The sequence below is a fragment of the Anastrepha obliqua genome, chromosome 4 (assembly GCF_027943255.1).
Source record: "Anastrepha obliqua isolate idAnaObli1 chromosome 4, idAnaObli1_1.0, whole genome shotgun sequence".
Lineage (NCBI taxonomy): Eukaryota > Metazoa > Arthropoda > Insecta > Diptera > Tephritidae > Anastrepha > Anastrepha obliqua.
This window is the reverse complement of record NC_072895.1, coordinates 53688758-53716178: the sequence shown is the minus strand read 5'-3', so window position 1 is coordinate 53716178 and position 27421 is coordinate 53688758. Positions and strand designations below refer to the sequence as shown.

The window sequence follows — 27421 nt, the reverse complement described above, 5'->3', positions numbered from 1 at the left end:
ATATACCAAAAAATTGTATAAAAAATAAACAAATAGTCTATACTTTACAAATTGTCACCGTGCCAATATTGTGAATATATGTAGTAGTCAGGGAGATGACACTACTGGTAGGTATCAAGATTATGTTTAGTTAGTAGCATCTCTTGGAATAACACACACAGTTTCAGCCAGTTCGGTCTATTTCATTGTGTTTGACATTCGTTTAAATCGAGGAGTCGAACGATTTTCCTTTTCCATTACGACAACGCACCAGCGCACGCCTCAAAATTAATGGAAATAGGGTTCCAACTCATTTCACATCCCCCCTATTCTCCATACTTGGTTTCCTCAGAACCCTCGAACTACTATTTGTGCGCTAATTTGAAGAAATGGCTGGTTGGAAAAAGGAGGTGATTGCAGAAACGAATGCATATTTTTCAGACTTCACAAATCCTATCATTCGAATGGGATAAAAAAAATTAAAGCAGTGTTGGGCGAAGTGAGGTTGTGTCGAAAAATAAAAAAGGTTTGCCCCAAACATTTCAGTAGTGGTTTGGGGCCTATGGTTTTGTATTTATGGTTTTCGAAATTAATATTTAGCAATTTTATCCAAGTGAACATATTTATTAATTTAATTATTCTGAAATCTATTACATTTATTTGTAGTTAGTTCAATTTTATATTTGACCACAATGTCTAGACAATTGAGTTGATGTATAAATTAAGTGACATTTAGTACCCTTCAAAAGAGGAAAGACCTTTACGTGTTGGGTATGGATTCTGTCGAATTGATTCCGTTGTATCAGCTCTACGATGATATCAACATTTCTCAGGAAGTTTATATGCATTAACTCAATTGACTATGACTTAGTTCGCTGTCCGTAGAGTTCAAAGTGCCCAATATTTAAAGGGAATGTAAAAACGTCTATCGTGGGGAGAACAAAAGGCGGATTCTTGTTTTCCTTAGCATCTGACCTCCAACAAGGAAATAAGCGAAAGTTTGTTAGTCTCCCCGCAAGCACAAACTAATATGCCACTGCTTATTACTGCACATACATATGCACATACAGTGATGAACAAAAGTATTGGCACAGCAAGATACTTTCACTTTAACATTACTTTTTGTCCACTTATGAAGTGATTTTTAATCGCAAAAAAAACGGGCTAGATAGAAGAACATATTACCAATCATATTTCCTTCAACTCATTTTATTATCTTTTATATTTAATTAACACTAATTATAATATTAAAAAAAGTACTTATTATAACGAAACAAAATTATTGGCACACTTATGTTTTATCAGGCTTTTTCGTCTAAATTTTATTGATCTAGCAACTTTCTTTCAATAGTCCCGTTATGTTCACACAAGCAATTGAGTTTTTGTCAAAATTCAAACTACAAACAGCATAGTGCCTTCAATTACAGCAAACTTTGCTTAAATTTTTGTAAAATGAGCAGCAAAAAAAGTGAAACCACCGAATCTCAGCGCAAAATAATATTATATTTGCATAACCAGGGCAAATCATACGCTGAGATTGGTGAAATGATGGACAGAAGTCGCTACACCATACGAAGCATGGTTCAACGTTTCAAGAGCGCTTCATCTTTGAAAAGCGTGAAACGTACGGGCAGGCCTAAGGCTTTAAACGACCGCAAACGCTGCCAAATAGTCAAGAAGGTAAAAAAAACCCCAAGAATATCCTCCACACAAATCGCAGCAGAAGTTAAGAAGAGATGGGAAAGGATATTCATCCAATAACGGTCCGGAGGGTATTGCATGAGGAGAACTACAATTCGCGCGTGGCTAGACGCAAACCTCTCATTTCTAAAGTGAACCAAAAGAAGCGTTTAGCCTATGCGAAGGAGTACTTAAGCAAGCCAAGTGACTTTTGGGACAATGTACTCTTCTCGGATGAAAGCAAATTCAATATCTTTCAATCTGATGGCCGCCAAACTGTGTGGAGAAAGCCTAACACCGAACTGCAAAAACAGAACCTTGCTGCGACTGTAAAACATGGTGGTGGAGGAGTAATTGTGTGGGGCTGCATGTCCGCTGCAGGTGTTGGTGAGCTGGAATTTATTGACGGCATTATGGATAAAAAATATTATATGGAAATCCGTCAAAAAAAGTGCCGAAAAGCTGAAATTGCCCGGTTCATTTTCATTTCAACATGACAATGACCCGAAGCATACTGCTCATGATGTGCGTATGTGGCTTGTGCACCACATCAAACATAATGGACTATGAATAAGTTCGTGCGGTTTTTTTTCGAAATTTGAAACTTTATTGACGTAAAATGGTTACAAATTTAATATTCAAAGTATTGTCCATCGCTTACTACTACTTTTTCCCATCTTTCTGGCAATTCACGGATTCCCTTTGTGAAAAATTCGGTCGGTTTTGCCGCAATCCACGAATCGATCCATTTTTTGACTTCATCGTAATTACGGAAGTGCTGGTCAGCCAGGCCATGTTGCATCGATCGGAAGAGATAGTAATCGGATGGCGCAAGGTCTGGACTATACGGCGGGTGGGGTAGGACATCCCATTTGAGCGTTTCTAAGTATGTTTTGACCACTTGTGCAACATGTGGCCGAGCATTGTCATGTTGCGAAATAACTTTGTCGTGTCTATCGGCGTATTGCGGCCGTTTTTCTCGCAGTGCTCGTCTCAAACGCATCAATTGTCGTCGGTAGACATCCCCCGTAATCGTTTCATTCGGTTTCAGTACCTCATAATACACAACACCCAGCTGGTCCCACCAGATACACAGCATAACCTTCAGGCCATGAATATTCTGCGCCGACGTCGATGTTGAAGCATGGCCAGGGTATCCATACGTTGCCCGACGTTTTGGATTGTCGTAATGGACCCACTTTTCATCGCCAGTCACAATTCGATGCAAAAAACCCTTTCTTTTGTGCCGTTGAAGCAGTTGTTCGCATGCCATAAAACGGCGTTCAACGTCTCTTGGCTTCAATTCATACGGCACCCAATGGCCTACCTTTCGGATCATTCCCATGGCTTTTAAACGTTTGGAAATGGTTGATTGATCAACTCGCAAAGTTTTTGCAACCTCTTCTTGCGTTTGAGCCGGATCTTGATCGAGCAATTCCTCCAATTCGGTATCCATGAACTTTGCGCACCCTCGCGTTCTTCGTCTTCCAAGCCAAAATCACCACTTTTAAAGCGTGCAAACCACTTCTGGCACGTTCGCTCAGCTAGAGCATGCTCACCATAAACTTCCACCAAGATACGATGACTTTCGGCTGCTTTTTTCTTCATATTAAAATAATGAAGAAGAATTCCCCGCAAAAACACATTATTTGGCACGAAATTGGACATTTTCAAGTGTGGTAAAAATATTGTTGTTTACGCTTCAAATAAAAAACTTATACTGACGTTTGTGCCTTACGACAGTAGCTCTCCAATGAATGTTTGGAAATGTGGATCGATGGAATAATAATCAAGTTACGCCATCTGTTGTAAAACCGCACGAACTTATTCATAGTCCTATTACATTGCCGCATCCGCCTCAGTCGCCTGATCTAAACCCAATCGAACATTTGTGGGAAGAGCTAGATAGATAAATAAAAATAAAAAAATTTAAAACAATAAAATTTAGACGAAAAAGCCTGATAAAAGTTAAGTGTGCCAATAATTTTGTTTCGTTATAATAAGTACTTTTTTTAATATTATAATTAGTGTTAATTAAATATAAAAGATAATAAAATGAGTTGAAGGAAATATGATTGGTAATATGTTCTTCTATCTAGCCCGTTTTTTTTGCGATTAAAAATCACTTCATAAGTGGACAAAAAGTAATGTTAAAGTGAAAGTATCTTGCTGTGCCAATACTTTTGTTCATCACTGTATATGTTAGTATTGTGTGTCGTCACCAGCGTTATCAGTGGAAAATTTTATTTTTTATTATTTTGCTTTAATAATTGCCTTTTTTGCAACTGACTTTATTACTGCAGTTCTTATTTTTTTTATTTCGTCACTATTTGTGTCTAAAAACAGCGTCAACGAATATCAATTGCATTCTACCTTGCACTATCCTCACCAACAGCACATCACCCACCTTTGACGCCAAATATTTTTTTATGAATCGCTTGCAATACTTACTCGTACTTTGATGTTGACTTTCTTTAACTTTTTAGTTTGCTTATTATTGCTTTTATTGTTGTTGTTGTTGCAACTGCCATAGCTGCTGTTAAAAATTGCATATTTGCGTGTTTGATGTTCTTATTTATAAAGTTACCCGGCTACACAAATACTAACGGAGCAGCTGTCGCCATTGAAAAGATTTCTGTTGTTGTTGCAATGGTTTTTTATCGGCTCCTTTTGCGTCTGGTACTTTGCACGTTTGCTTTGTTTGACATTTGATATGTCACACAACTGCAATGTTGCATCAATTTAAGTTCCTTCCTTGCCAACTACTGCATGACTTCCCAGCTTCTTTGGGACTCGCTATTTGCAAGTAACTTTGTTGCCAGACACCCTATTACCTTCCTACCTTCCTTCGCCCAACTCTTTCTTGCAACATTTTATGTACCGTACTTCTTATCATTTGTCGACGCCAATTTTCATCTACATACACACATACACATGTATGTGTGCCATTCAGTCGCGTCTGTCCGATCACTGTTCTCCTCATTCGCGCGCTGTTGGCTGTTATTGGGTCCAAGAAGCATCATCAGTGGCAAGGAATCCTTGTACGTGTGAGCATAAATGCGATAGAAGTCAACAATGTATGTGGCAGCATTAAGTGGTTGTTTACGCTGCCAAATGCCAACACACAAATCGCAAATTCTATTCATTTTTTATATTGCACAGATATTTATATATGTATTTACTTATACACATGCACGTATGCACATATGGCTGCATGACCCTGTAAACAAGAACAAGTGGTACCGTTTTTCCAAGCCAATCATAAAATTTGGTATATTTTACGACTTCCACCAAAATTTAACCGAGGATTATTTCGTCCCCTTAGTATTAAAATAGCCTATAAATTTTTTGATGTTTTGAGAAAATGAATTTCAAACTTTTTGTCGAAAGTAGCTCTCGCTCAAATCTCGTTATGTCTGTAAATATTTATTATTTTTTGACTGACGTTTTGACCCACTTTGTGGAACTAGAATTTGACAAAATTTTGACCACATATAAAATCGACGATGGAGAATCCAAAAATTCAATAAAAAAATAATAGCCTATGAGCACATAGGCTATTGTTATACTAAGGGGACGATTTGTGAGGTTGGCTGTATTAGAAATTTCAGTGTGGGTAATATTGGCTGGTGCGTGACAAACATTCGTTAGTACCCTGGTTCCAAATCCGCCATGGACACGATACACCAAACTAATAGAAAATGTTTTTTTTTAATAGTCGCCCCCCCCCCCCCCCCCCCCCCCCCCCCCCGGCAGGCGGACCTCCTAATATTTCTGCCATGAAACAGCTCCTCATAGAGAAAATTAATCAATTTTTGAATATCCTAGTCATGCAGTATCTTGTCTCATTCCTCGAAAATAAGGTATCCAGGTAGAATTTAAATTGAGGTTTGTTGTTAGCAATGAAGCCAAATTTTGTTGCACCATTAGTCAAATGGTAGTGCAGAATATTCTATAAACACAAATTCACCCATTCCCTTACTAGATATGCATCCTCCATCATGACTGAAAGTTTGCCAAATTTCACTGTCGGTAGGGTATTCTGCCTTTCCAGTGCTTTTAATGGCTGCTTCCATATTTTATTGAGTCCATCGTTGTAATACACCATGATTTTAATCTCATCACAGAAATTCGCATCATGCCAGTAGCTATCTGATTGAGTTGGGTACGTTCTGGTCAAAAACAAACGCTTTTCATGATGCTGTGATGAAAGCAAAAGCTTCTTTCGAGCAACTTATGAAGTATAATATAATTGTACTTTTGCAATACGTGGCATACTGTTTCATGAGAAACTTCGACTCCACACTCTTCTCAAAGCCCACTAATAAGATTTCTTGTCGAAATTTTCGGGTTGGCGGTTACTTTTCTCAACAAAATACGTTCGGTGCGGTCGGATATTTTCCGTGGTCTCTCATTTGCAGAATTTGGCTCCAATAGTGTATTGAGTCACCTCAAACCATGTCTGTCTTCCTGGACTTTTAACGCGTTGCATGTGTAACAACTCGATGAGATCACGGTATATCAAATCATCTTAGCAAACGATGCCGAAAATAAATATCCAAAAACATTGACAGCTGAGAGGAGATTTTTGGAAACAGTCATGAAATTTATGTAAATTTTACCATAGTTATAGCAAGCTTTTGACCTGGTGGAAGAGAACTTTTTTCTTCGTCAAATGCGGTATAGAATTGATCCAACAACTTGAGGTGAAATTTGATTTGAATGACATCACATGCACGCCAAAAGCTGAAGACTACAAACCTTACCAGCAGGCCCACCTTGACCTTTTACGGCTTCGATTCAATAGGAGAAGTTGACTGCTGTGATCCCAGTGATGAATCCCATTTTGGCATGTGATGAATCTATATTCCTTCCACGGTTACGAAACGGTACCAAACATTCCTTTGAAGTTGGCAATCGAACGGCAAAGATTATTGTTAATTGTGCGTAAACGCGGCTCACCTCTTGCGGGTAGTTTTTTACCATTTTCTAATCTATTGCGACAACAGCAGCAGTGTATGTAGGTTTTATATTACTTTATATTTTTGTTTCTTACTAAATGAATATTCAGCTTAACAGTGACGCGGAATTAACTTAAAAGGTATGGAAGTCTAACTAGTCCTTAACTGATTCATTTAGTTCTAGTTTCAAACTATCGAAAAAAGGATGAGGCTGTGAATATAATCCAAGATAAAGCCATGTAAAAATCGGCAGTTGCTTATATAACAAAAAGAGGGAATGCAAACTACTTTTACTGCTGAATTCACTAGAAGCGCAGCAGTGCGGGTACTACTCATACATACATTTCATATATGGATTGTATTTGGGATCATCTTTTTCGTTTTCTGGTTTGTTATTCATTTCTTTCTGTATTTTTGCTCACTTGTATTATAAATTTACAGCTTTCGCGTCAGGATTATTTTTCACATATGCATATAAGCTCAGGTTTTGACATTTGCATACCCACTCATACACATACATAACTTCTGCATATAACTGAATGCATAGCCTGCAGTGAATTGCCATGTTAGTCAGTAAATATTCTACATAGTTCATAAACTGGTAATAAAAGGGAGTACTTAAAAATAATATTTCAAGTTCAACAGCGGTGACAGTTCGATGATGTCTCTTTTGACAGATTTTTAGTGAAAATCTATCTATTTAACAAAATCTTTTCTATTTCGCTCCAGAACCGTTAAAGACTTATTCTGAGTCCACAGCGCAATTGGTGGACCAGAGCAATTCTACGTCTAGTGATCCAAGTATTTTCGAAATTGTCGTCTATTCTTCTAAAAATTCCTTTATTTGTAGGCTTGAGAACAATAAAAAGTAAAGTGAGAAAATTTTGGGAAAACATTTAGTAATTTTGAAATTTATTCAATATTGAAAATTTGGTATAGATTTTCTTCAAATTGAAATATCTTCAGTTCTTTCTGGCATTTTTCAAAATTTTTTATTATTTCCTTCTTCTTAATTGGCGCGTTAGCCGCTTAGGCGATTTTGACCGAGTTTGACAACGCAATCCAATCGTTTCTTTTTCTTGCTAACCGGCGCCAGTTGGGCACACCAAGACAAACTAAGTCCTTCCCCACCTAAAGTTTTCTCTACTACCATCAGTTTGTACCTCATCGAATACTTTCAGAGCCGATGCGTTTGTATCCATTCGGGCGGCATGAACCAGCCAACGAAGCCGCTGAATCTTTATTCGCTGCACTATGTCTATGCCGCCGTAAAGCTCATACAGCTCATTGTTCCATGACTGTGATACTCGCCGCCACCAACGTACAATGACCCAAAAATATTTCGCAGAAGTTATTTATTATTTATTAGGAAAGAAAATTAAATTTTTTCCTAAAAATGTTTGATAAAACATTTATTTTTCAGTTTTTTTTTTTCTTATTCTTTCTTATTAATATTTGAGACTGTGAAGAGCAGTCTCTTAGTAATTCTTGAACGTTCCATAATGGGATGCCCATAACTTTTCCTGTTATATTCAATGCGTAAAACAAAGAACTGCGCTAGCAGTACTTCCACTTTAAAAAAAATGTACCTAAACATTTTCAACTTCAATGTTATAAAACTTTTGTCAAAGATTTTTCAGTTCACTTCTTATAATCAAGCTTGCAAACAAACAGGTCTTCGGAAAAATTGACGGCATTGCCCCAATTACTTGAGTCACTTGCCGTGGAATCGCTCACCTGTGACAATTTATTATTTCGAAAAATCATGGATAATTACTTCACTAACCAAGGCGATGAAACATTCCCTACTTTACTTTAAAGTACACTTTAACCCTTAACGTTTTCTTTACTGCCCGACAAAGATTATGTGATTTACTAGTTCCGAAACTACAAATTTTAAAGAGCACATCAACTAATACTTAAATACATTTCTATCGGTCGGGGAATTTAGCAAAACCTTGAGAGAACGAGGATGTGTTTATCGGCATCATAACATAAGCTGTTCTAATATGAGATAACACAGTTAGTTGAGAAAGTGGCCCTAATTAAAAATGAGAAAAAATAGTTTGAAATATTTTTAAATTATAAAATAAACTTTTATTTACGCTTACCATTCGACGCAAATCGGAATAGAATATTTTTTTACTAATATGAACTAATCCTAGCACTAAAAATAGGCTAACAATTGCACATTGTAAATCGCCATAGTAAAAGTATATGTTTATATTGGAAAAAGATAGAAGAGCAACTATTTATTTACTTAAACTTCAGAGTAACCTGGTAGAAGCTAGTTTCGAACTAGTTGGTTTGACTGCAGGGTAAGTACATACATGCATATGTATGAGTTTGCATTTGTATTGCGGCAAGGTTTCAAAGTATTTCACTAAGTAGCAGGAAATATGAGCAACTCCTTTGTACGAATGCCAGCAATCAGAAAGCGAAAAAAGGGGGAAAAATATTTATACCAGTACTAATTTAAGAAATATATATTGTAACATAATATAAAAATTGTATCAGCGTGTATGTGATTTTTGTTTACGCTTGTAGAATTTTTATCATGGAGTTCGAATCGCTTTAGCGAAATGTTTTTTGCTTTTTGCTTTTGGATCTGATTCTAAAAGTTCACACATATGATATGAAATGGTGGCAATAAAAGAACGCGCGAATTTCATAAAAGAGTTCGCCACAGATCGATTTCCAAGCTGAAGTAATACATACCTATATGAGTACGAGTGCTGGCGCTTCATTCAAGTAATATTTTGACCTGGTATTCCACTGGTTCGCTGCGCGCATCGAAAAGTTGTGAGAATCCCGCTATGAAGCTTGTAGCGATTACTGAGCATAATCTAAGCTATTAATATAAAAAGCTTAAGGAAGTTTTTTTTCGAAAATCACAAAAAACAAATTTCAAAAATTGTTAACCAAAAAAAAAATATTATTAAAGTATATTTACTTTATTCTAAAAACTTAGAAAAAATCTAAAAACTTTCCAAACACTGAAAATATTTCAAATTATTTAATTTTTCTCAAAATTTTTTCAATTTACATTTTTCATTATACTCAAACATATAAATCAAAAAAAATAAAAGAATCGACGACGCTCAGTTATAAAATAAGGAATTACTCGTAATTGTTTATGTGCAAAATAAAAATCAAATTGTCAATCTTCTTTTTGAAATAGTGTAGGACCATTTAGTAAATCTTAAAGAGGAAATGCGACCCTTTGATATGTATTTTTTAAGTGCCAGTAATACGCATGTATTAAGTGAAACGAATTTTCGCTTTATTTCGACGCTTTATTTCTTGAATGTTCAATTTTTCGTGAGCTTATCACGAATTCGTGAATTTTTCAAGTTTTCCCGGGTATATCAAGATTTTTGACGATTGACCTCCGTAAGGAAGCGTGCCTCTTTTCATCAGAACGGCATCGTTGGTACTATAGCTTTGTGGTTGCATTCGTTACTGTATTGGATCGTAGTTATACTGAAGAATGTACCGAATGTTCTCTTTTTCCACCTTCAATTTAGAAAGCTGTAACAGACAACTGGCAACTTACCAAAGACAAAACTGTCAAATAATATTTTTTGAAATATAATGTCGCCAGTGAAGTTTCAAGGAAAAAGAAAACGTAAATGTTGCTATTAAATTTTATAGTACTGTTGAGTTTTGAGTAATGATTCTCTAATAGAAGATCCACCATATAGACAACATTGCTATCTAATGTCAGCTTCCCCTCACACTCAAATCATTTTACCTCACCAATATATAAGAGCGCTACTCAATATGTCCCAATTTCCCAGTTGAAGCAGCTGTTTTAGCAAACAAGCGTGACCGCCTACACCAGACCGATCACGCGGATCCCCGAATAAAGGATCTCAATTTGGACATTCGTAGGGTCCCTATCGAAACCGATGAAGCACAATAAAAAGGTGGCAATTACCTGTGACGGTTTTACTTCGTCAGACTTGACGAGATGCGCCATGCGACGAGCTTCAAAAGCCATTTGCACCGACGGACTTAACATCCGGATGCTAAAAAACCTCGCTATATTGGGAGTAGGATATCTCACAAAGATCTTCAACCTATATGTGGTCACTCTTATAATTCCTGACAGGCTTCTATTGAAAGTAATATAGAAATTTTTATTTTGCGCTTAGCTATTTGAAATGAATGAAACAACAATAAAAATAAAAATTTGAAAAAAACAATTCACAAATTCAATATTAATCTTGCAAGAGCTTTATTCGTATATAAATACTTATAATAGCAACTTAAATTTTTGGTTCTTTATTTAAATGTTTTTTTTTTCATTTCAGGCTGTCATCAAGAAAACGCGAATCACTTGCAAATGTCACGGCGTCTCCGGTTCATGCAGTTTAATCACCTGTTGGCAACAGCTCTCTTCCATCAGAGAAATCGGTAAGAAATTTTCTAGGTAGCTAATGCCCATCATCATAAAAATGTCACCTCATAAAAAGGCATTCTGCCGCATCTCTTTACGTTTTTGACGCCATCAACAAAAAACAAAAAGCTCCAAATGAAATGTGATAAGTCCCTTGGTTACAGTGGTGAATAATTCCAAATGAAACTTTTACTCCGGGGTTTGTCGCTAGGCAAATATCATACAAACACAAACGGTCGCAACCGGGTAAAAAATATATAGGTGTATAATTAATCAAATATTTATTTAACGTATGGAGCGCGTCTTTTGTTTCTATGCAGAAAGGTACTTGAAGCTGCAGGTCACGATATTTTGTAGAAAAAAAGTTAGAAGTGATTTTAAGACCTCTGTGGTATTTTTTACCCAGTACGACGAGGGCCGGGTTAATTTAGTACCTACATGAATAAATGTTAGTTAAGAGTTAGCTCTTTAAATTGTTTAACGCTTCTCTGTTAAAAAGTCATTAATGATGTTAACTACAGCAATGGTTTGCAACTACACTGAATTTCAGCTGTGCAAGCAGCAAGGGCGCGAACTTTGATGTAGCACCGCCTTATCGGCATACATTATAAGGTATTGAATGGTCAGAGGGCGCTAGTGTCGATAGCGGGAATAAATGTAAATGGTAAAAGGGAATAATAGTGTAATTGTGGACCTCTTCTTTTCTCCAAGAGTTAGCAAGCGGCGAATAGATGAAGCAACTGGTACAAATGAACTTATGTTGGCAATGCGGAAGAGAGCTGCGTTAAATTACATGTGTTGGTAAGGCAGTGCATAAACGAGCCATACTCGCTGTATATGTTTGAGTTATAACTTAACGTTTGGAGGGTGAACTTACTATATGAGATTTATGAACTTCTGCACCGAACAGTATGCATTTGTATGTGTGCATAACAATTAGTCTGATTTATAATTCCTTTTCTACCAGGAAATTATTCAATTAAATAAAAAAAAAACTAACTACAGTTTTCATATACGCCTATTTGAACTGCGCTTATTTCAATTTTCTCTTACATGTATTTGCAGGTGATTATTTGCGCGAAAAATACGAAGAATCCACAGAGGTGAAACTCAACAAGCGTGGACGACTACAGGTTAAGGATCCGCAATTCAAGGTTCCAACGGCGCATGATTTGGTTTATCTGGACGAGAGCCCCGATTGGTGTCGCAATAGCCGACAGCTACAGTGGCCAGGTTAGGAAAAAATAATAAACGAATGAGTGTGTGTGCTAATTTTGAATCACAGAAGGCAAACAGCAAGATAAAATAAAATATAATAAAAATATTTTAAATATAAAATTTTAATTTATTATTAAATACACTGTTCAACAGCATTTTTGGAACAGAAAAGCGAACAAATTATTCTTGAAATCACATCTAGAGTAGAAAACTTTTGTGGTAGAAAGTTAGAGTCTAGCACGTCTAACTTCTGTTACGTGGTTCAAAATTTATAAATTTTGGTCATAGAAATATTATATAAATATGTAAAATGTCTTATAAGTCGATTACAATTAAGAATATATCTATATATTTTATTAAATAGATGTGTACAATATAGTATACCTATATATACATATGTATATGAAATGTCACCTGAATATTTCTTGTCGAATTTTTTAACACTGTGGAGTTATACGAGTATTTCTGTCAATTATAAGCAAACGCTTGTATTGACGACTTTTCTAAATTCATTTATAGAGAAAAAATGTCTGAAAGAGTTATTTGTGGAACATTTTAATCCTCAAATTTCCTGTTTAAAAGAGCTTTTTGGACTTTTCTTAAGTAAGTTGTCACATTGGCATGCAAAAAGAAAAGTTAGGTGGTTAAAATGCTCCACAATAATGATCTTGGTGAGATTCTACTATAGAATATTCGGATTAAAATTTATAAAAAAAATTTGTGTGACCAAAATCTGGAAACTGTGATTGTACAGTGGATTTGAGCCGTTAATATGCTTATACTATCACTTTCTTCAACACAAACAGTTTACTTAGGTATAACGTGCTTTCAGAATTATATAGTCGCTTTGCTGTGTGTGTTCGAAAATCTACTTTTTTGTTTTCCAGAAAAAATTGCCTTTACACTTGAAATTGGGACATTTTACATATATACAAGGTGGCGCAAAATTAATCATCCATTTTCTCCTAAATAACTGTTTTATTAAATAAAAAAATGATTTTGTGTGTTGGAAATCTTTATTTATTTTGACCTATTGTATGCCATTTGCAAAAATTATAAAGCTTCCGATAAAGTGATTAATTTTGCGCCACCTTGTAGTAATGCTGCATATTCAATTTTCCGTATTCTCATAAATTTAACTTTTTAAAAAACTTGAAAATTTCAAAGGAGTTCATAAAGAGTGATATCCACTGCGTATGCTTTATTTCATGCACGCAAAGTTGAACTATTTTGTTTTTAAGTTTTTATAATGGCAAGAATAACGGTTTAAAGGCATATATAACTATATATAAGTTAGTGGAACATGCTAATTTCCCCAACTTATTAAGTAAAATAAAATGTCTAATAAATAGAATTGTCTAATTTATACAAAAGAGCTTATAAATATGAAAGTGGTTTAGGTTAAAATTAAAAAAAAATCAGTTTATCAGTTATTTCACACAACTTTATTTTAAACCAAATTTATTCAATGTAACGTTTACGATGTAGCGGCAGGCTAATCACCTACCCTGCCAGAAAGCAAATAAATTAACGAAACCAACGCAAGACTGAGTCTTGACAAGGTCCTATGCTCCCGAGTGGAGTGAAAAAAAAAATTTAAAATATTATCAAAAAATTGTTCACCCGGAATAATAAACCTGCGTCTGGACAGAGCAGGACAGGGGCACAGTAGGTGCGAGATTGCCTCTTCCTCGTCCTCATCTAGAGAACTTCTACAGAAGTCATGTGTTTGCACACCCATCCTTTGGGCGTGTCTACCTATTAGGCAGTGCCCCGTTATGACTGAGATCAATGTGCTAAGACTGTGTTTATTTTGGCTTAGCAGAGATTCTGTGCGTTTAGCATTTAAAGTCGGCCACAGTTGATGGGTGATTTTGCAGGTGGCTTCATTACGCCATCTCTCGTTTGTTTTCTTTACAATTTCTTCAAGGATGAGTAGCTTACATGTTTGTAAGGGTATCCCTATGCCATTATCTATGTACTCATCAGTCAATTTAGTGCCGAGTCTCGCTAGTTCATCGGCTTTACAGTTACCCTCAATATCCCGATGGCCAGGAATCCATGTTACCTTGAGGTGAAATGACTCAGTCATCTCGTTAAGAGCTGTGCGGCATTTCATGGCTACCTTGGAGGTTGTCGACTGTTTTGTGAGGGATTTTATCGCCGTTTGGCTATCAGGGAAAATGTAGATATCATTTCTGTATATCGCATCACACTGTATCAGTGTCGCGGCTTTTATTATTGCCATCAGTTCAGCCTGAAAGACACTACAGTTGTCGGGGAGTCGAAAACTGAAGGAGATCCCCAGATGTTCGGAATATACACCTCCGCCCACCCTGCCCTCGAGCTTTGAGCCATCTGTGTGTATACATGGATGGACTCGCTCTGTCTCACATCGTCCAGTTTCCACTCTTCCCTTGAGGGTAGGAGGGTCGTAAACGATGTATGTATGTATATATCCTCTTTAGTTTGATATTGATTTTTTGAACATTTTGGGTTGTGAAATTTTTGTATCTTAAAAAATTAAATTGGGAAAATGGAAAACTGATTGTGCAGCATTACTATACCAAATGTATCGTTTCACGTTTAAGTTTAAATTTAATTACGAATTCGAATGTCGAATTTTTCCACTCAAATTTACTTTCTCTACTTACAGGCACTCATGGCCGCATTTGCAATAAAACATCCGCCGGTTTGGATGGTTGCGGCATTTTATGTTGCGGTCGAGGCTACAACACCAAAAACATTGTGGTACGAGAACGGTGCAATTGTAAATTCCACTGGTGCTGCCAAGTCAAATGTGATGTTTGTGTGAAGGTGCTGGAGGAACACACCTGTAAATAAGTAAATAATTTTACAAAAACAAAAAAAATTTTAATAATATCATAAATAATAAAATGAAACTACTAAACACATGGCGGTGACAAGAAGAAGAAAACAAACAAACAACAAAAAATAAAACAAACACAAATGAAAATCTATTGAAACAGTTGCTGTGCTAATCTCCCTCTCCAACAATCCTTTCGTTTAGCTGCGCATCACAAAGTTTCATGTTAATCCACGTACTCACATATATATATGTAAAGTTAAGTATGTATGTAGATGTATGTGAAGTATGTAACAAACGAAATGTTGAACGAATAACTGTAATTAATAGTGCAGTACGCAAGAGGAATTATTATATAAGTACAAGAAAAATTTGATGTTAAAAAAAAAAGAAATTACAGTTGAGGATAAAAGTTTAAATGCACACTAAAAAATTACTTTTAAAATGAATAAGCAAATTATCGGGAGAGAGGTGCTTTTAGAGCCGAATATGCTGAATTGGCAATAAAATATTTTTCCAACATGAAATTGGCGTTACTTAGCAAATAATTGCAAGGCATCAATGTTTCAATAATGGCGTAATCTTCCTTAATGTCTAATTTTCCAAGGTCACGCTTCGCAGTAAGTCAGTCTCTATTTTCATTGTATATATACATACAGGGTCCGACACTCGAAGTGTAACCAATTGAAAAGGTCATAAATTTAGTTTGGAAAACTACTTTTATTCAATTCAAAGTAAAAAATGTGAGAAAATAATACAAAATAAAGAATCAATTTACTTTTGCTCGATATGACCACCTTTTGCCTTAACTATTAATCGCAAGCTGCCCGATTGTGATTTGCAGGTATTTTGGTCCACTCGCGGGCAATGCCTTTTTTCAGCTCTTCGAGACTGGTGAATCTTTTAGTTCGGACCTTGCTCTCCAAAATGGTCAATTTGATAGCCATTGTGTGGACGTTATGAAGTTCGGAACGTTGTTTTTTAGCCATTCTTGGTTCACTCGAGCTTTGTGAATGGTGCCGAGTCCTGTTGAAGCGTCAATGGTCTGCAATCGAAAAGTTTGTCGGCCCACGGCTTCAAGGCAACCTCAAAGCAACTTTTCCGATCATATTTCGCATTTACTTTGACGCCAGGTTCGATGAAAAGGATTGGAGAGCGCCTATCCCTGGTTACAGCGGCCCAAACCATTACCTGTGACGGGGGCTGCCTCCTGGTGGCCAATGTATGGCTCAAATTCTCGTATGCACGGTCGGTTAAATAAACGCTATCGTTTTGGGAGTTTACGGATTGCTGAATTTTAAAAACTTTTTGTCAGAAAACACAATGTTCGGAAATTTACAACTTTCGGCCAAGCGAAGCAACTCCTCAGCTCTCTCAAGTGTGGCTTGTTCCTGCTTTGGTGTGAGATCATGCGCCTTTTGGATCTTGTAAGGCTTGACTTTGAGATCATTTTTCAGTACGCGGCGGATACTACGGTCAGATATTTTCAGTTCTTTCCTTATTTGATTGACACTTTGTCGGGGATTTCGCTCAAGTCGCTTCTTCGCTTTTTGAACCATTTCACGTGATGACCACCTGCATGACGTTTCACGATGCTACCAGTATCATTGTAACGAGTAATGGTACGATAAACAAAAACTTGATTTACTTTAAGGTGCTTGAGCTCACGAACAATCGCTGGTTGTGATTTTCCAGCCAAATATAATACAATCACACTATTACGTTTCAGTTCCATTACTGATTTTCTTTTTTCGCGTTTACTCTCGGCAAAATGCTTCCGTGCGCTTGTAAACAATAATCTTGACTGTCATTTAGCCAACTAACAGATAGCATCAGCTGCGCGAGCGGTCTGAAGTTGGTTACACTTCGAGTGCCGGACCCGTCGAACATTGGCTTTCAAGTGCTCAATTGATTCTAGTTTATCGGCGTAGGCATGCGGCTGTACATATTCCCATAGAAATTAATATAAAGATGTGAAATCGTCCGAATGAGAGAGTTATTCTTGGTATACTTCGACTTCGTCTTGTTAGATTCAATAATAGCTTGTGGATTATCATTGCGAGTTGAATATTATTTTTCAAAATAATTTGGAACAACTTTCTATTAACTCTAAACAAACGAAAAATGTCAAGGTATTCAGTTTAAATTAAAATTTAAATTATAAACTGTCACATAAACAGAAAAAACCACATTGTTCTGCCTCACAGATAATTTCAAAACTACGCAAGACAAAAGCTTAAAAATACAATACCACACAAAAAAAGGCTTGTTGACAAAAATCTCATTGAATTGATGAACTTAAATTCAAATTAGTACTCGATTCGACCGTTCGAGCTTCTAAGTTCGAAATTTATATCTTGGTATAAGATTTGTTAGTTCAATAAAGCGCTGAAAGCCACAACATCGTGAAAGTTTGCTATAAAGCTCTAGCTTAATGACTATCTGCAGACGATGTAGAGTGCAGCAAGTAGTGACAAAAATGCCAAAATCAGATGTTAAAAAGTAGAAAAATAGATATATATATATACATATGTATATATAGTAGGCGCTAACATCCTTTTAGGGTGTTTGGCCGATTTTTTTTTTTTGAAGCTAGAGTTGAAACTCTCTAAATTGAACTTACTGAGAATACCAGAGACGTGCTGGACAGGGCCCGAGAAATGTATAAAATTCATTCGTTTCAATAGAAAAATGGGTTTCATATTTCTGAAATACTAATTCTTCAGGAACCTGAGGCACACTTCCTTTGCAAGAGCTTTCGGAAAAAGGAAAAATATATAAAAATATCTTAAGCACATCTAGGGAAAGTTGCAAGGAAATCTTCTTCTGGACATCACAATGGATCTCATTGGCCACAAATGAACTAAAGAGCGGAGGACCTAATCTACATCTCTTTAGAAAAATTTCGTATCTTTTAAAATCAAATTTCGAAGTGTGTATTTAGACTTTTGTAACTCGCTATATATCTGAACGATAAATTATTGTATTTGCATAGTCATACATATATAGTATGTATGTATTTACGTATATATACGCTGAAAAAAATTGAAAAAAAAATGAAATTAGCTTTTAACTCTGAGTAAATGTAATTATAAATGTAATGAGATGAGCTGAAATTTGATACCCTCCGTGTAATTGTATGTATGTATATTTGTAGACGCGCAGGTAGCTTCCGAAAAGCGCTGCATTGTATGTAGAAACGAAATTCCATAATTGTAAGATGCATTTATTTTATCTGGAAAAAAAGAAAACTCAAGAATATGAGTCTATTTAATTTCATTTACTATCTGCTAGCGCAAAAAAAAAACACGAATCATCTGTAGTTCCGTACTGAATTCTATAATTTAAGTGTGCGTGCATGTGTGTGTGTGTGTGTAAGATATTGCTAAGTGAAGTGTGTGCTCTCAATTTCCAACGCCAGTACTGACACTTTTCTTACTTACCGTATCTTTGTTGTAAGCTTAATTAGTATATACATGCATACATATAAACAAATAACTTACACCTATAGTTTAGTGTAGAATATTTTTAAATATAGGAGTTTTACTTATAAACAGTGCTGATTTAAATAAATACTTAATAGCGAAGAATAAATGAAATTTCGTTTCTTACTAAAAATGAGTAAGGAAAACTATCGGAATTTGTGTAACAGATTGAAAAAAAAAATACTTTTTGACAAATAAAGTTAAGTGCATTTCCCCCCCCCCCCCCCCCCCCCCCCCCCCCCCAAACATTAGGACTTGTTTTCTAGAGCCTTAATTATAGGAGTAAAATATAATACTAGAAAGTTTCTGTATTTTATTATTATTAAATTTTCAACCAACTTACTAACGAAAATTCTTTATGAAGGACTAATTTTAAAGTTATTTATTTCCATACATACATACATATGGTACATGTTTTATTGTTGTTGCTGTAACAGCATAAAGTGTTTTCCATACATTTTTGGAGAATGTTGCTGAAGTGGCAGCTTCTGGCTGGACTTGAAATCGGGTCGATACAAGTACTTTGCTCTCAGTAACAGCTGTTCGGGTGACACAATTGCAAGGTTTTGTTTAAAAGCATTTCTATCTTTCTATTCTTGCCTCTATTATCTTATTTGTTTATAAAGAGTATTTCAAAAGACGCGTCCAGATGTTGCAGAATAAAACATGTAAAAATTTAAATTCTTTCAGGTTTCATTATTTATTTAAAATACGACTCATGAATTATATGTGAAAAATGGTATCATTTAAATGTGCTCGTCTACAGTTAAAATCCACCAAACAGTCGATTCATGAATGCCTTTAATTGTTGAGAAAGTCGAGAACAAGGCATCGATGTTGAAGGTTGCTTAGCAATACTTTACTGTACAGCAGCAATATTCTCAATATATTTCTATTCTCGACAGAACGAGTTTCTTGAAATGTTTTCCCCAACCATTTAATTGTCCGCGCAGTCGGATAGTTTTTTATACCAAACAAATCACGAATTTAGATATGCGTTGTTTTTAAATATAGTCCATTTGCATGCTAAGTGGCAATTATTTTGAACGTATTGTTGTATCTTGCAAAATTGCACATCACTCTATTTGACATATGTCAAAGATGACATAAAAAAGGTACCGCTTAGGAATTATTCTTTAGTGAGATTTATGCGCCACTTTTGAAAGACCATTTATATATCTAACCTAAACTTCACGGAAAGTTAAGCACATTTTCCAGCTCCACTTCCATCTCGATTTGTAATTGTGACACTACATACAAGTATAATATGTTAGTGAGCCTAATAAAGGTTGGTTAAGTTTCAAGGGCCGGTGTTGATTTTGAATCAAATACAATTTTTTTAAGAAATTATTGTCATTTCTCTTTATTATGATAATAATGATATGGTTCAATTACGTATGGAATAAAATTATCGACCAAATGGCCGCCGCGGCTTCGATGAAGCATAATTGAGGTTCTATTCGGTTAATGTGCCGAATTATCTCAGCCTTTAGCTCTTGAATTGTTGCTGGCTCATCGACGTATACCTTTTCTTTCAAATAACCCCAAAGAAGGAAGTCCAACGGGGTCGTTGACGTTTAGGTGTGGTTCACATTCAACATCGGCCCTTGAAATGTAACCACCCTTTATAATGACGCCTCTAGGCGCCTGGTACACCGAGAATTTTCGATATTCAATGGATTCTGTAACATCACACTCTCTAAAATGAGTTCAATCAGGTCTGAATATGGTAACAAGTTTTTCACATCCAAAATGGACTATATCAGCGTATTTCACAACTTACTAGGTACATATCTGCTGAAAGATTGGCAAAGTAGAAGGAAAATTGAGGCAATCCAGGGAAGTTAATTGATTAGTATATCATTTTTTAGATTTATTTTATGTATAGAAGTTTTGACAAAAAAAAAACATATAAAAATAGCTGCGTCATTTAAATATGCTGCCAGCAACACTTATTTGAAAACAGTTATCCTTAAAACTTGTTTAGCTATTGTACATGCAGCTGGAAATGCAGATTCATGCTCTAACAGTGCTTCTGAATGAAGTGTAAAAGTTATTATAAATCTTTTGTCTGAGTACAGGCGCGCAGGAAAGCCTAATAAATAATACATGCAATATTTAAAACTGAGGCTTGAGTTAAGCAGTACTTTGTTTTCATGTGCAAAAGCTGTCAAAATCCATATACAATTATTAGTTGTGAAATATGTGTAAAATTTTACGTCTATGAAAAAGGTGGCGACATTTTTTCACCACTGTTAAAATTTCACTTGCTATTTAAAATTTTGTGAAAAGTGACAGTTCATCGAATTTAAAAATTGTGTTCAAAGTGAAACTATGAAAAACTATTAAAAAAATCTAAAACGTAAGCCTGCTTAAAATATGGTTAACACTTTTTTATATTATCACAATTATTTGCTTCATAGAGGAATGCTTTCCAGGTTCTTCTAATAACGATATATATTTTTTTTTAATTTTCCCGTTTTGATCCTTTTCAGTTTGATTGCTTATTTTTTGTCTATAGTTGCCGTAAAATGTTCATTTGAAATAAAATGCTATTGCCAGCGCTATTTCACGTCTGTGATAGAGCCATCAACTAGCAGTGTCGCTCAGCATTTTTATCTCAACATGTTTGTATCTCAACATTTCCATGTGTTTCTTACACTCAGGTACCTTGCTTCAATCATCATATTGCTAGCAACATTGCTACGCAACAATGGCACTGAGACTAAAATTCAGCCACACTGTTGCTCAACAGGTACATATTTTGTGTAAACATTTTCACAGTAATGTTGCAGTACAATGTTTGTAACTGAAACTAGGACTTAGCAACAATGTTGCTCCAAATTTGCACCAGGCAAATATTGTTAGCAATTTCGAATGTGCTTGCGGTTGAAATAAAGAAACTTATGTACGTATGTAGGTAAACTTAGCTGTCAAAGTCGGTTGGCAAAACCATTTTTCAATATAAGCAACATTTCCGCATCTCACCAGAAGTAAGAAGTAGAAGCGTGCAGAAATAAGTAGGACAGTAAAAGATATGAGTTTGCTTGCAGAAAACTGCAACTTCACGTTCTGTTTTAGAATTTCATTGGTGTGACTTCGATGTTTCACAAGCACTATCAAATGGAAGAGAAAAGTATTGACAACTATTTAGCTTCGCGATAAACGTTTATTGAAAAATTCCTGCTTTCTGGTGCGAGTTGATTTCACTGGACTTAGTTGCAGGGTACAGCCGTAATATTTTCATTTGTACGGACGAGAGAAAGTACTCCTCTTAGTTCTTAGAAATGTTTAACACATTGCAGAGCTAGTAGTTCCTTTATTTTATGGTTCGTTTCTTTTCAAATTTTGCATCATGCCAGACATACAGCACTCATTTGGGAAATCTGCTATGGTTGTGAAGGTTTTCAATTCATCCCCCTCACACGCAAATGAGCTAATTTCGAATCACAGGGAGTTGTCATTGGCGCGTGCATCGTCTATGGGGTTTTTGGTTAAGACCTTGGTCTTTTGCTCTTACATTTTTAACCCCGACTTATCACTTCGGCACTTAACTATCTCACCAATGCAAACATATATTTCATGACCATTTCAAGACTCTTGAATCAGCTCTGCAATAGTCTAATGGTGACAAATCACAGCTTCTATTTAGGCGGCTATTCGGTTATCCCATTTTCGATTTTTTTCTGTTAATAATATTTTCAAAACTTCTACCAAGCAAACGAAATCGATTATGTAAATGTCGAACTATAAACTAAGTCTCTAACACAGCACGGATGTTATTTCAGCTGTCAAAGTCGAAAATAACTACAGTTCAAATCAAGAACTTTCCTGCAAACGCACTTGATTGATTGGTATAGCATATTATGCTATCTTAAGATTAAGAAAAATATATTTATTGCTGTAAATTGAAATTTAAATCATAGTATATTGATTCATATAAAATATTAAAAACCGATGCCGAAAGCATTAGTCGATAGACGCTTAAAATATGAAATTTTTACGTTTATTCGGCAGCAAATGAAACAAACACAAAAGTAAGTAAAATAGAGAAATAATATTATATTAATTTATTTATTATTGTAATATAGGAAAGCAAAACAATAAAATTCGCAAAGATTATATGTATGTAAAATGTTTGAGATTATATTGCCAACTATGCAAAAAGATGAAAAATCATTGTCTGTAATATTATGCAAGAAATTGAAAACGATAAAATATATGTATGTATGCTTAAACCACTACATATACATATATAAAAAAAGTAGATTTGTAAGTTTTAGTAGTTGTAAGAAAAGCGGTAGTAATATATTTAATTAACATAGATGGCGCAAAAATAATTAACTAAAAATGATCACAAAAACCAGCTGAAACAAATTAAAGGATTAAAAAACATTAAACATTGTGTTTTTATTGTATCATCACAATTGTTTGTATTAATAAAGGAATACTTTTCATTATTTGGAAATACCCGAACCTAAAATATGGTTTTCATCACCTCCATCAAGAGTGCCACCATTTCTGCACTCGCTATGTAAGCAGTTTCTTCTAATAATTAGATTTTTTTGCTAATTTCAAATTTTCCTCTTTTGATTTGCTTATTTTTGACAGCGGCTGCTCTCAAATATCCACGTGAAATATGATGGTATTTCAATTTCACGGCTGTAAATGGAGGGAGCCTACAAGTAGCAGTGTTGCTTCGCACTTGCACCTCAACATGATTGTAAAGGGTTTTCCAATAACAGGTGTTACAGGTGAATGGATTGCGCTATCGAGAGATGATTAACGATTTTTATTGCCGGAGTTGGATGGTATTGATCTGGACAACGGTTTAATTTCAACAAGACGGCGCTATGTGCCACACAAGCTACGAAACCATTGATCTTTTATGGGAAAAGTTTCCGGGCCGTGTTATCTCTCGAAGAGTTGATCACAATTGGCCACCGAGACCTTGTGAATTAACCCCTTGTGGCTTTTCTCTTTGAGGCCACGTGTAAGAGAAGGTCCATCCTCAAATATGGAATTCGCGAGGCTATCGAGGACATAGGGCAGCCACTTTGCAATTCGGTTATGGAAGATTTCATGAAAATGATATTGCCCCTTAAGCGTGGTCCTGGTAGTCATTTGCCTGATGTTATTTTCCACTATTAACGGCATCCTCTTTATAATGAAATAAACATCCGATCATTTATATTAAAAATAGCATTTTTCTTTGAATATCAAAATAACACCTCTTAATAAATAACCCATATCTCATCATTTCCATATAATCCTTATACTCAGGTACCATATTTATACTGAGGCATATTTAAATTGAAATGTAAGACACTGCAGCGGTGGCAAGTAAATTGCATATTTTTTTAAGTTTCTTTCAGTGGGATAATGAACTCAATCGAGTAGAAAAATTGATAAAAGCATGATCCTTTATAGTACATATTGTAAACTGCATAAATTATTATATTATTTTTTTTTTTTTTTGTTCAGAGTAAGATAGGGGAAAATGGCGATTGCACAGTTTTTTTCCACGAAGTCTTTTTTCGACGCGAACGCGACTGGCCAAACTTTAGCTGCATCTTTTATTTTACTGTAAACAATAAAAATTTATTACGTACGTAAGATCGTAATATTTTCAAAAATTGTGTCTTTAATCAAAATTAAAAATTCGCGAAAAAATGTACTGCTAAATTTGTAATAAAGGAAGCTATGTCGAACATCTAAAAAATCCACTCATGCATAATCGTAAAATTTTAAGTCAATCGGTCAAGATTTGTTCGAGTTACGAGTCCGACCGCTTGGAAGTTTCGTAGAAAACTGCGATAAAGAAGGGACCATTTGTGGAACAACATCAAGACGTACATTAGAAATTGAAGGAGGAATTCAACCAAATGTCTAGTAAAAGATGTAAGCACCATTTATATGTACGTATAAGTACATATAGTAATAATTGTTATTTGATGTTTCGAGATTGAAAAAGTTCACCACAGAACAAAAATATAATTTATAATCAAGAATAACTTTTCTTTCTTTACTCGCAATTTTCCTCCAACTTTATTCTCAAGAAGAGCTGCTCTAGAATTAAAATTATTATTATTATTAACATTGCGATGTGAAAGATATATTGTGCGCCTTTATGGACTCCGATGGTTTTTCTGAGCCTAACTTTCTCAATAATATTTAATATTTGTCGTATTGACTAATTCTAACTTCCTCGTATGGTAAAATATGTTTACTCAGGTGTTTGTCCCACGGTGCCAGCATATGTTTGGCGGCTTCACCTTCCTCGCTACTGAGCCTGTACGTTTCATTGGAATATATTCCTATGTTAGTAAGATATTAATTCAATCTATCATATAATATACATCGGCTTAGGCTAAAGCTATCTATCATCGATTTTGATTCCAATAAATGCCGTAAATTGCCCCATATTATCTTCTTTTCTTTTCCTGTACTTTCTAAATGACACAGGAAAAGTGACCTTTTTCTAAGCCACAAAACGGGCCATTTCGTTTCCAATAATGTGTCCTGACATATAACCTTCCAGTAAAAGTGCTATAACTCGCTCAGCTTTCAGCTTTACCCTGATTGGCCTGAAATTTGGACGCGTAATAGAAGAAGCGTTAGCCTTTCTAAATATGCAAAACTCATGAAAATTGGTTTTCAAACATCAAAACTATCAAATCTCCTCGGGAAAAGTGCTGTAACTCCCTCAATTTTGCTTTGATTGGCCTGAAACTTTGACATATAACCTTTCAGTAAAGGTGCTATAACTTGCTCAACCTTGACCTGATTGGTCTGAAATTTGGACGCGTAATAGCAGAAGCTTTAGTCTTTCTAAATATGTAAAAATCATGAAAATCGCTTGTCAAACAACAAAACTGTCAAATCTTTTCGGAAGAATTGCTGTAACGTAAATTTTGCTCGGATTGGCCTGAAACTTTGACATATTGCCTTCCAGTAAAAGTGCTATTACTCGATCAGCTTCGATCTGATTGGTCTGAAATTTGGACGCGTAATAGCAGAAGCTTCAGCCTTTCCAAATATGCAAAAATCCGGAAAGTCGGTTGTGAAATAAGAAAGTTGTCAAATCTCCTCGGAAAAATTACTGTAACTCCCTCAATTTTGCTCTGGTTAGCTTAAAACTTTGATATATTACCTTCCAGTAAGAATGCTATGATATAACTCGGTCAGCTCTGATCTGATTGGCTTGAAATTTGAATGCGTAATTGCAAAAGCGTCAGGTTATTTAAGTGGTGTACAAACAGTTTTCAAGTGTTCGCTGTATGGAGAAAATGCACAATGGCTCCAGAAAAAGATATTGAAATCAACGCGATTTTTAAGTCCTTCAGACTTACACTTCATTATATCAAAATTCAGTAGGCCAAAAAACTGTGTACCTAACATTTTTCTTAAAGGTTTTGAAATTTTTTTAATTTTTTTTTTAATTTGCACAAAGTTTTAAACTTAGGCTTATATTATTTTTGCGGCAGAATGCACCATGTTTTCATAAGGAAATACCTATTAACAAATAACTTAGTTAGCAGAATTTTTCAATAAGTTCATGTGCTGTATTTATTTAACGCATTATATTCTTTCTCTCTTATTACTCTGTCTTTCTCTCCCTCTTTTTTTCTCTCTCTCTTTCTCTTTCTTTCGTCACTTTGCATCCTCCGGCATTTCTGTGGTCACCTGCGATTCCGCTGCCTCTTTCTCTGCTTTTGCTGCAGCGCGCTTTGCTTTCACTTTCTCGCGAGTCTTCTGCACTTTCTCGGCACAATCCTGCGGTCGTGTCTTCAGTGACATACTGTCGTTTGCGGCCATTTTTCGAGCTCTGCGCGATATGCAACGTTCACTGCAATTTATCGGCACATAACGGCCGATATAGCAGCCACATTTGCTGCAATAGTGATTGATGTCGGTGCGACGCTGCCAATTTTTACTAGGAATAGATTTGGAACATAGTCATTGAAAAATTTTTGCTATTCCAAGTTGTAAATTCAATGTAATTCAATGATTGACAAATTATTTTTGCAAGTATAGCTTTTTGAATAAATAAATTTTCATCATTTAAAACCTACCACAACTTTGTTGCGTTGAGAAACCGTTGCATACATGTAACCGCCTCCATACGCACTGTGCTTAGTGCTTCAGCTTCGCAGGCAGGACAATTGACGATCACCGGTTGCGGCTCGAGAAAGCCAATATTCTTTAGCTCGACTGATTTAAGAATGGGTTCACCTTTGATTACTACCTTCACACATTCCTTTTCATCGACGGTCATTCTGAACTGATTTTTATAACAACTTTGCTTCTAAAAAATAATTTTTGTTTTGTAATTTTTACGCGATTTGTTTGCCTGTCTATAGTTTGCGCATTTGTTTTACGTAAATCGTATATGAGCTGACGCCAGTTTTTCCGTTAATAAATATTAGTTTGTTTCTCACAAACGCTAGCCATATACTAATTTGAAATTTTTTGGGTGTCTACTCGCGAAAGTCGTGACGATCGAGCTCAGTGGAGTGCGTAGGCACAATTTGCCATCAAATGCTGCTCCAAGCCTATTTTCTCAATCGCTCTGCTGCGCTCTTAAATATACTTTTTAGTCAGTATGCATTTGAATTCAAATACTTTGTTTAATCACTTGTCTTCAACCTGCTATTAGAGAGCGCACTGATCTGTATTTACGCTCATGAATTTCGTTACTTGTATGCTCGCAAACGGTATTTTTTCTCTGTGAAATTTTTACAAAAATAGCTTTTATTCAACTTTTTCCAAGCAACGCGTCCTTAACTAGCTCTCTTGCATACTCGAGAGATCAGTCATTTTCATGCTCACGATCTCTAAATTTTCTCTGGTGATTTTTAATAAATAA

General features: G+C 35.5%; 2 protein-coding genes across 2 annotated transcripts in view; one reads left to right on the top strand and one right to left on the bottom strand.

Annotated features, from left to right (window-relative positions):
• Nucleotides 1–15992, top strand: part of LOC129244151 (protein Wnt-5) — a 160549-nt gene extending 144557 nt beyond the window's left edge. The window contains exons 8-10 of the mRNA XM_054881767.1: nucleotides 10937–11039; nucleotides 12088–12255; nucleotides 14897–15992. Coding sequence (XP_054737742.1) covers nucleotides 10937–11039; nucleotides 12088–12255; nucleotides 14897–15084 — 459 coding nt within the window. The 3' untranslated portion in view covers nucleotides 15085–15992. The remainder of the gene's footprint in view (nucleotides 1–10936; nucleotides 11040–12087; nucleotides 12256–14896) is intronic.
• Nucleotides 15993–26148: 10156 nt separating this feature from the next.
• Nucleotides 26149–27075, bottom strand: LOC129245272 (uncharacterized). Its single transcript, XM_054883347.1, has 2 exons — nucleotides 26628–27075; nucleotides 26149–26488 (listed from the first exon to the last, which is right to left on the bottom strand). Exons 1-2 carry the CDS (start codon nucleotides 26828–26830, stop codon nucleotides 26206–26208), a joined length of 486 nt encoding a protein of 161 aa, XP_054739322.1. The 5' UTR covers nucleotides 26831–27075; the 3' UTR covers nucleotides 26149–26205.
• Between the last annotated feature and the right edge of the window lie 346 nt (nucleotides 27076–27421).